Genomic DNA, 11,555 nt, shown 5'->3' on the forward strand with positions numbered 1-11,555 from the left:
ATGACACTATTCGAGATAGGCTAGTGTGTGGCCTGAGAAGCGAAGCTATTCAGAAGCGCCTACTAACAGAACATACACTCACTTTAGAAAAGGCAACTGAAATAAGCACGTCTATGGAATTAGCCGCTAAAGAGGCACATCAGCTCAGTACCAATGTGAAACTGCACAAGGTGGCTGCTGCAAGGAACAAGGCAGTAAATGCTACAGGTGTGATAAACCGGGTCACCTAGCTGCTGAGTGCTGGAGCAAGGATTTGGAGTGTAGAAGATGTGGAAACAAGGGTCACATCGAACGTGCATGTAAAACAAAAAAAGAAACAAGCAAAAAGCATAATCATAAAAAGTCAATTGCTCACCCACAAAGAAAAAGTGTGAATAAGGTGGAGCAGAGTCAAAGCTTTGTGTGTGACAGTTCAGAAGAGGAGATTTCGCTGAACATACTGACTGTCGCTGGTGAGTCACGAGGTTACTGGGCCTCACCATTAATTGAAGGACAGAGAGTACGCATGGAAATTGATACTGGTGCTGCTGTTTCCATTGTTTCTGAGAATGTGTACAAGAATACACTTAAGCACCTGTCTTTGAAACCAGCTAACATTAAGTTAAAAACATACACTGGTGAACAGGTTCCTGTGCGAGGAGTGGTGGATGTCACAGTTCAGCTGAACAAGCAAACAGCCAAGCTGCCATTGTATGTGGTAAAAGGAGATTACCCATCTCTGCTCGGTCGTGCATGGCTGGATAAAATCACACTGGACTGGCCTGCAATTCGCATGATGGTAAAGGAAGAAACTGGACTGATCGACATTCTAAACAAACATGCTGACGTGTTTAAGGATGAACTTGGTAACATGAAAAACATTAGCGTCAAATTGGACACTAAGCCAGATGCCAAGCCAAAGTTCCTAAAGGCACGTCCAGTCCCCTATGCAATTAGACCTAAAGTGGAAGCACATCTGAAATCCCTAGTTCATAGCGGGGTTCTAGAGCCAGTCAGCGTGAGCAGTTGGGCTACACCCATTGTACCAGTCATAAAGAAAGATGGGTCCATCAGGATATGTGGGGATTTTAAAGTCACACTTAACCCTGCGTTGGAGGTGGAACAGTACCCTCTGCCCCACATTGACGACTTGTTTGCTGAGCTGGCAGGAGGACAAAAATTCAGCAAAATTGACCTTAGTCAAGCTTATCTCCAGATGAACGTGGACGAAAGCTCAAGGGAACTGCTTACTATAATCACACACAAGGGCCTATATCGCTACCGTCGTTTGCCGTATGGGGTCACGTCAGCCCCATCTCTTTTTCAAAGAGCAATGGATCAAATTCTAAATGGTCTAGCTGAAGTTCAGTGCTATTTAGATGATATCTTGATCACGGGAAAGACTGAAGAAGAGCACTTGAGAAACTTGGATGCTACCTTACAGAGGTTGAAAGAGCATGGACTCAGAGTTCGCAAATCCAAATGTGAGTTCTTCCAGCCATCTGTTGAATACCTAGGACATGTGATCGACTCACAAGGCTTACACAAAGCCCCATCCAAGGTTAAGGCAATAATGGAGGCACCAGCGCCTCAGAACGTGAGTCAACTTCATTCCTATCTTGGCCTTCTAAATTACTACGGCAGGTTTGTCCTGAACCTAGCCTCGTTGCTAAAACCATTGCATCAATTGCTCTGTCAAGACAAAGCCTGGAAGTGGACAGATAAGTGTGCACAAGCTTTTGCCAAAACAAAGAGGGCTCTGCTGAAGTCAGAAGTCTTGACACATTTTGACCCAGCCCTGCCATTACAGTTAGCGTGTGATGCTTCTCCCTATGGGGTTGGCGCTGTCATATCACATATCATGCCAGACGGAAAAGAAAAACCCATAGCATTTGCATCACGCACTCTGAACAAAGTAGAAAGTAACTATGCCCAAATTGAGCGTGAAGCCCTTGGCATTGTCTTTGGTGTTGGCAAATTTCATCAGTACTTGTTTGGACGGAAATTCACCCTTCTGACAGATCACCGTCCTCTCACCACTATTTTTGGTCCACATGTGGGCATTCCATCATTAGCAGCTAGTCGGATGCAAAGGTGGGCATTGCTGCTCTCTGCCCATTCATACGACATAAAGTACAGGAAATCTGAGTTGCATGCAAACGCAGATGGTCTCTCCAGGTTGCCACTTCCGGTGACGCATGCTGAGCCAAAGCAAGCTGAAATCTTCTACTTTCAGCAGGTGGAGGATGCACCAGTTACATCTTCACAAGTACAACGACACACAAGGAATGATCCACTGTTGTCCAAATTACTGGATATGGTTGTCTGTGGACGAAATGTGGAAGACGCTGCAGAATTGAAGCCATACCTGGTCAGGCGCAATGACCTTACTGTACAAGCAGGTTGCCTTTTATGGGGACAGAGAGTGATCATTCCGCCATCTTTGAGGAACAGAGTGTTACAAGTGCTGCATTCAGGTCACTGTGGAATTGTCCGCATGAAAGAACTTGCTAGAAGTTACTTCTGGTGGCCAGGACTCAATGGACAGATCAAAGAAACAGTATCATCATGCACATCATGTCAGAAAGTCCGCAATATGCCACAACTGGCCCCACTTCACCCATGGGATTGGCCAGAAGAACCTTGGCAACGGGTTCACATTGATTTTGCTGGTCCGTTTGAAGAGAAAATGCTCCTGGTAGCAATGGATGCACATAGCAAGTGGCCAGAAGTGTTCATAATGAAATCCACTACCACGGAAAAGACCATTGAGAAACTGGGTGAGATGTTCAGTCGATTCGGCTTTCCTGAACAACTCGTAAGTGACAACGGGCCACAGTTCATTTCTCAAGAGTTTGAGAAATTCCTCAAGGTGAATGGAGTACAACACATCCGGTCGGCTCCCTATCACCCATCCACAAATGGCCTAGCCGAACGGTTTGTGCAAAGCTTGAAGCACTCACTGAAAGCTTCATGTGGACAGAGCTCACTCCATCAGCGTTTGAACAGTTTTCTACTGTCCTACAGAAATGTGCCACATTCAACTACTCAAGTCTCCACAGCCATACTTTTCATGAAAAGACGGCTGCGTACCAGTCTTGATCTGCTGAAGCCTTCTAGAATCAAAGCTTGTGTCCAGCGTCAACAGCAAGCTCAAATTGAAAGACGAAAACAAAGAGCAAAGAACAGAGTTTTCCATCCGGGAGATCAAGTGTTGGCACGTAACTACACACGAGGACCAAAGTGGATTCCTGCAACTGTCATCACCAAGACAGGTCCAGTGTCTTACAGGGTCAAGACCGCAGAGGACATTGTGTGGAGAAGACACACAGACCAGCTACTTCAAGGAGCAGCTGCACCTGCAGAATCTGTTTCGGTAAAAAAATCCTGAACTTTCGCAGTTGAGTGGTCCGAATCAGAGACCACAGCTTTTGAAAGACTCACTAGCTTCTGATCCTACATCTTCAGAGCCTGTGACTGCTACAGTTCAGTCGACACTGCCCACTACTGAGGAAGTATCTCCATTGGACATTCCTGTTTCAGAGGTTGGAGACGCTCGTCGTTATCCTGTGAGAAACCGTCAACCTCCAGATCGTTTGAGTTATTAGTCAGTGACATACCCAAAGGAATGGGGCAGAATAATCCCCGGGGTGTTGTCAGGGTTTGAGGTAATCTACCCTCACTCCCTTAGTGTATATATATATATATAAAAAAAAAATAAAAAAAACATGTTTGGTTGTTTTTTGTTGTTCATTTGGTAGATTCTGTAGTGCTGAAATGTAGGATGGGCATGTCTTTGTATTGTGTGACATTGTGGTAATTGTTTTGAATTGAATTGAACTGTTTTCAAAAGTAGCACCTTTTGTTTAAGGGGGGAGGAATATGTCATGTATAAAGTAGTTCTCATAGTACTTTAAGGCACTATATTTTACTGTGCATAGCGCTACATTTTGTATCCCTCCGCCGGGCGGCTGATCGTTGTTGTTACAAAAAGTAAACAGTGTTGAACTGAACCTCCCGCGTCTCCGTCTCCGTGTATAATTAGTTGTCTCAGTATAAATTGATATAATACTAAAGACACAACACTCAGGTTATTGATTTTACACAGTCCTGGCTTAATGTCTGGCAAATTAAAAAAACATCTTCAGTTTTGGATGAAACATTGTAATGCAGACCCAACCTGAAGAATTTACATGGACAGGATGCACAACCTGAAATATCCTTTTCCATGAATTGTCCTTAAGAGTCAAAGAATGCATGGAAGGATGTACCATCTACTGTGAATATACGTTCCAAGGTTCACCCAAGGACGTGTCATTCAGTAAAGCTGTTATCCAGCACTTTTATTGTGTCAGATTCCTAGTATTGCCAGTATGACCAAATTTACCAAGTTTAACTAAAAGTGCTTAGTGTTGACTGTCTTGAACAAATATTTAAATTTGAAACACCTCTTCTGCAGTTGATAGTTCTCTAATTCTAGGTAGGTATGGATGATGAAGGTGCTACATACAAGTATTTAAAGAAGGATAAAGGTCATAAGGTCAGGGTCCTTCTATATTCTAGATATTGCAGTGACTGTAAGAAACAAGAGACAGAAACCCTCCACAGTTGATGTCTAATGCCTCAAGGGAGACATCAAGGCGCTCTTGGTCCATTTGCTCTATGTCTTTAGATTGAAGTGAAGAATACAATGTGATTAGTGGATCAAAAAGCTAATTCCCTCTGCTTCCCAGATATGGTTATATAGATTAGTGTAGAATGGAGGTACTTACTTGCGAAAAACCAGCATAGAGGCCATGCAGAAGTATAATTCTAGTACTTATGTGAAATATTCAATGTTGAGATCCAAAGAGAGTAAAGAGACAATAAAAGGAATGTTTGTATTTAGAACCATGAGTTCAATATAGAACCATTTAATGCTTAAATTGCTCTTTTCATGGTAGAATGGTTCTTCAGATTTATGTTGTATATCGTTCTATGCACCACGAACCTGAGGGAGAAGCAGCTTAGAAATGGTTCTATGCACCAAAAAGGTCCTTTCTATTGTTATGATGTCAAACTTGTAACAATAGAAAAACCCTTTTGGGCGTAACAAATGCAGCTTATTAACTGTGTAAGTATAAGTTGGATTTGTGTGGATCTTGTTTTCAGTAAAAAGATGTTTTCCAAGAAAAAAGAAATTTTTTTGGTATTTTCCACAATTCCACATTGTTGCCACATGGCAACAATTATCAAGCTACTCCCCCTTTATTATTTTTTCCAAATATTCCATGAATCGAATAATTTAAAAAAAATCATATTTAAGTATTAATAATTCATGCAATAGAGAGCTAAACAAACTATGGTCTCTCTCTCTCTCTCTCTCTCTCTCTCTCTCTCTATATATATATATATATATATATATATATATATATATATATATATATAATTATGGTAAAAAAGTAGCATTAATTAAAAAATTAAATAACTAAATTTACAGATTTTTACCATCATTGAGAAACCATACTATACCCTGAGCATGTAAGGGCCTGAGCCACATAGGGCGATGACCATGAGCAATAGCAGGAGGAAGATGATAGCCACATGAGGCCTGAAGACAACACAAGTCCCACACTCCACTTCCCATGCCCGCCTCCTGTTCTGCGGCCAAGGTGCTAGATTATACCTCATGTTCGATCCTGTTGGCCAAACTGGGGAGTGGGGACGGTGATGGGGACGGGGGCGGAGGAGCTGCTGTTTACAGTGGGACCAATAGAAATGGTCAGAATTACTTGGAACTGTGTCATGTTTTATTAACTTTCAAAGTTAAGAACATTTTTCCTCTCCTGTACAGGTATCATTTTAGAGATATAAGGTTTCTTCCAACAATAACAGTTTTCGCAGACATCTGATTAGAGTTCTTTAAAGCCATATTTTATTAGATTTTATCTGTTTTGTTTTCATTCGAACTTTGTTGGATGTTTAATATGACATTCAATTTTAATATCAGACATTCATTTTTGAATATTTTCCACTGTGTTTCCTGGGACTTTACCACTGATCATTCAAGAACTGAAGGGAAACACGACTAACATTCACCCCATGCTGAAAATTATGCATTTTTTTCACCTCTGTAAATGATAGAAAACAGCTGGAGTATATGTGGGGCCCATTTACAGTTGTCACTGGACCTTATCAGAAAACACTCTGGATCTATTAAAAGAGAAAGCACTGACCCTAGCTCACATATGCAGAAATGTATGCATGCCGCAGTCAGCCCAGTCTGAAGGGACATTCGGTCGTGTGGAGTTCTCAGAATCCAGGTCAACACACTGAGGCCACAGACTTCTGCATCTGGAGATTTAAAACTTTCTCACCATCTGTACTTGGGCTACAGCCAGCAGAACATATCCCTGTCACATGAAATGAAAACACTAAGGTGACAAACCCACTGTCTGATTTTAGGTCCATTCTTTTAACCTTAATTAATTACACATTTGCATGTTTAATCTAGATTTATGGTCCATTCTACTAAGTTCAAAGTTACCCCACAGTGAAAAACCATTAAAAAACAATTAAGTGTTCAGACTTTAGATATTCACTGCATTTGATTTTGATCTATTTCAACCCAAAGCATTAATAGAGATAGTAATAAGCTAAATATCTATAAAATCATCATTCATAGGATGCTTCAGTTGGAAAGTTTCAGTTCCAAACCAATTTTTTTCACTTTCTTTTAAATTTGAAATGCTTAGATTTATCATCAGTTTAATTTTTTAATATAAACCTTCAAAAATGCTGTTTTAATGTCACTACAGAAACCACTGGAAAGTGTGCCAATATAAAAATCAGTGTGAAACAATAATATTTGTCACTACTGATATGCTTATTTTCTGTAATTAAGTAAGTTTTAATGACAACAATTATGGTTTTATGTTTGTACAATTGTTCAAAGTTGGCTTTGCTTGTCATGAACTGACTAGTATTTTTTTGAGATCTGCTGAACATTAGCTGAAATCATCACTACTGAAACAATTTGCAAGGTTTGTTTTCCCAGTGAAAAAAAAAATTAACATTAAACCCTTTATTTTGAAAGGATTTTAGTCTAATATCCAAGTCAGTTAAAAAGTCTTGAAAGCGGTTTTGGACTTCAAACCAGTTTGGTAGCAGAAAAATTAATAATAAGATGTAGAACAGAAACACTTTTACATCACTAGTCAAACTTGAGCACAGTAGATGGTAACTATTCTTTTCTTAAAATGTACACTTTTTGTCATATAAGATCTTTTAAAATTTTGAATTTGAAAGTACAGTTCAGTCAGTTTGCATTGAAGTCCCTGTAGTGACTGAATATTTAGCCTTAGTGTGTAAAAAGTCTAATAACTTAAGGAGTTAATGCCTCTAAAAGTTATAACATGAAAGTTGGTAAAATATGCTGCCTGATGTCTGTGAAATTGTTTACGATAGTTTTAAAAAAGGATTTAGCCTAAAATGTGTTTTTCAAATCTGTTGATGGTGGAGAGGGACTTGCAGGGTGTTTCCCAAAGAATACAGATTTTTCACTATTTTCCCATAGTCAGCATTACAAATAAAACCTCATGTTTTCAAGTATGACATGAAGGTTCTCTGTTGATTTTGGATAGTAAATAAATTGCAATATTTGTGTGGCTGACTGGATGACCACTGGCTCCTATCAACACCATTGTAAAGAAATTGAGTAAGTTTCTTTACAGTGAATCATTCCACATCAGACCACTCTGAATGTTTACATCTCAAAGATTTAATTATGTAGGAATTCTAAAAATCAGTTTAATTCCAGTGTAATAACAAAGTACATATAATTAGATGCTGTCCATTTCTTTTAAGCAAATTCACATGCAAATCTGAAACCAGGCAAAAATAAAAATAATAATAATATAGCGATGATCAGATCAAATCAAAACACGTTTATTGTCACATCACATTTACACAGGTGGAAAGTGAGTGAAAATCTTAGGTGCGTAGCCCCCTTATAGCATTTACATACAAAAAATATACAAATATCTAAGACGAAAAAGATATATATATATATATATATATATATATATATATATATATATATATATATACACCAACTCTGAATATACACCTATACACAATATACACTAGTACTGTACTATTCCAATGTTATAAGTTATGAAATAAAACTATGAAATGTGCTGTTGTACACATTCCATATGTACAGTTAGTCTGAGGGAGATAATAAATGAGATGCAGGTACACAGGGGATAGAATACAGATATAGAAATCTTCCAGATTGTAAGGATATGGATAAAAGATATGCAAGATGTCAATCTATATGTGTAAGTACAGATTTGGTAGATGCAGAGGATCAGAGTGAGTCTAATGAGATGTGGATGAGGTCGTGATTGTCCATGGAGAAGATGACACAGAGGTGCAGTGACAGGCCTATAGACCAAAGACAGGCCTATAGACCGAACTAATGATCATGATAATTGTTTCAATGCCTAGCTATTAAATATTGCTTCAACATTACAACCTCATCATTAAAAATTTTCTCTCTTATACAAAACCTGCAATGGACATGTAAGGCAATTTTGTGTCTTATTATTATTTTAATAATGTCTTTTGGAAATTTATAAGACTTTCTTAGAACTGCTTATTGAACGGCTTGGTCTTACATGAAGCTCTGGAGATAATAAGAGCTGTGAGATGCTCATCATCTTCCAAAGAGAGGGGTTCAGAGAGAGGGCTTCTCTGATGAAAAGATTTATTGATTTCATTTTATAGTGTGCATTGATTGGGGCAGTGTGAGATGCAAGGCTCAGGCTCACTACAGCCAATATAAGAACCATTCCCAATGTTCCTAATGAAGGCTCTTACCCAGAAATGTTAATTTTGTAAATTAACATTAATGGGCAATACAAACATTATTCCAACAAACATTCTGTTAAAGTGTGTCAATTTACTAAAAAAAACAGCTACTTTATTACAAAAACACTCTGTGCCTCAGACCAGAGAGTTGCAGCCTGATGTCCTTGGTTAATATCCAAGTATCCATCTCTTACACAACAGGCCTGTGATAGGATGGGATAAGTAGTTAAGTGTGTCTGTTTTGGATGTAATGGTTGGACATTTACTACTAATGACAGGGAAGACGTCTGGGATGCTAAAAACAAGCAGATGTATGGAGCTTTCACCTCAGTAAACCCTCTTTGGCTCTACAAACCAAGGCCCATTCTCAGCAGATGTATGGCTGAATACAGACACACATTATTCCATATACCATTTAACAAATGAGAATATTTTGATGTAAAGTAACTGCTTTCATTTAAGCTAATTTAATTATATAATAATTACACAAAGGCATATAACAGTATTAATGCTTATAGTGCAGGCAACATTAGGGTCTAGACATTTGGCAGTAATAAGTCTGTACAGCAACAAACACAATGATCTGGCATTACCTATTTATTTATGATATAATACGGTTCAAAAACATACATTTGGGCAAATGTTGTCCATAGGATGATAAAATGAATCCTTCCAAATTCATTCTTTAATAGTCCCCTCCAGAGTTATTGACATCCTTGGTAAAGAAGAGTGAAATAAATTGCTGTTTACATAGAAAATATAGGAGAAATCCTCAGGAATTCTTCAGAGGTCTTGTATGACTTCCTTTTCCCAGCAGGTATAAACTTGAACTTTCATGGAAGCCAACCACCTTATACATGCATGCTATGGGGAAAGGCACTGAATATCCTATTTCTTTCAAGTTTAACAACAGAGCCAACCAACAGATGCGCAAAGATGGGGAAGGAGATGAAAGAACAGCAGATGTGAAAAGTCAAGAGCTCATTATGTTCACTGAGGATTGCATGTGTCCGCTTATCCAATTCATCTGCACATCAAAGTGCCATCTCTGAAGATGGACCATCACCTTCTCTGAGAGCTATATTTATACATTTATATATATATATCTATATTCAGTACAGAATTGAATCCCCCACAAGTGCAGAATGATTAAAATGACATTTTAGAATATTTCAAATTACAATTTTCTGTTTTTTTTAGTGCACAATTTTTATTTATTTTTGGGTTTAACACTTTTGATAAATTGAAACAAAATATAAAATAACTTTTGCGCTGGCCACATTTTATATTTTTTTATAGTTTTTTTTTCAGTATGTGACATTCAGCAAATAAACAATATTTGTGCATTAAAATGTACAGAAGTCAGTTCTGTGTAGAGGATGCGTGAACTAATTTTCACATAGATAATCAACAACACATCATTTGACAAATTTTGTTTGTAAATGAGAACTGGTTCTCAAACATTTTACCTGGTAAAATAAAGGTTAAAAAAAACAAATGGCATCCAAACTTTTGCAACGACTGTGTATAAAAATGAAATATTACAGTGTGTTTAAAACACTTTTTTATTTTAAACACAGGTTATTCATTAACATACTCCATTACAAAAATAATGTATTTTAGAATCCATGCTGATGAAGTCTATTGGAAAATGCTGCTGTAATTTTTATTTACTTCATGCTGTTCCTCTCTGTTACTGGTTGGCAGTTTTGTTTATGTCATTCTTCTGATAATATGTTTCATGAAATATTCAATTATTCGAATTGACATAAAAATTAATTAGAAATTCACAATGTTATTTTGGCTCTAATCACTTGTTTCAGTCCAGTGCTGCTCCCATAATCCTTCTGTCTTATCATGACCTAAGCCAAAAATCTGCCATATCCCAGTAAATTTGGCTTTAAAGTGACTTTCAAGATCTGTGATTTTTAGTTATTTATAGGTATGTTTAATTGCCATGGAACATATGCACAAGTCCAGTACAATATCAAAACTACACTTATCACTTCTAAACATCTGCACTACTGAGGAGACTGTTCAGTTCAGTCACCCCTTAAAAGAGTTTACTAAAACCCAGAATAACTGGCTCATCACAGTGATTTACTCAGGCTTTAGCAGCCTTTTCAGAGTTTGTAAAGAAGCCATATTTTCGGTTCCCCTTCAGAGAATACCTTTACATGTATGCTGATTTTAAAATAGTTATTTAACAAGCAGTGGTGATGTTGGTGTAAAGATAGCATATTCTTTACATTTCTGGCTAAGTATTTTAAGTGTTCTGATAAGCATGTAAAAAGTAACTATATTCTGAATACTGCCCTTACAAAATGTAACTTGGACTAAACACAGGTACGTTTTTGTATTCTGAATGCATATTTCAAACACCTGTATTCTGTTACATCCCAACCCTGAAAATGCTTCGGTTTCTTTGGTTGTTGTAAATTTTCCTTTTGGACCGAACACCTACACTGACCAGACTGATGATCTCTATGCTTTTACAATTCCACTTTATTAATATTTTTGTCATTCCATTGGTCATATTATTAATGTTAGTAGTGTTTTGATGTAGAAGTGGAAATACCAGCAAAGCTGGGCTGCAGAAAGCTGATACAGGAGAATGCAGGTGGCTGCACTGAACATAAGTAGATTTAGCAGGTCTCTGTAGAGAAGTTAAGTCAAGTGGCTACATAGTTTTACAGCGTAATTTTTCATAGACATGTAAGAGC

General features: G+C 37.9%; 1 protein-coding gene across 1 annotated transcript; it reads left to right on the forward strand.

Annotated features, from left to right (window-relative positions):
* Positions 1-3,666, forward strand: LOC108412539 (uncharacterized protein K02A2.6-like). The gene is made up of 2 exons (XM_017684604.2): positions 1-19; positions 144-3,666. Exons 1-2 carry the CDS (start codon positions 1-3, stop codon positions 3,368-3,370), a joined length of 3,246 nt encoding a protein of 1,081 aa, XP_017540093.2. The 3' UTR covers positions 3,371-3,666.
* Positions 3,667-11,555: the final 7,889 nt, after the last annotated feature.

Source organism: Pygocentrus nattereri, chromosome 11, assembly GCF_015220715.1.
Source record: "Pygocentrus nattereri isolate fPygNat1 chromosome 11, fPygNat1.pri, whole genome shotgun sequence".
NCBI lineage: Eukaryota > Metazoa > Chordata > Actinopteri > Characiformes > Serrasalmidae > Pygocentrus > Pygocentrus nattereri.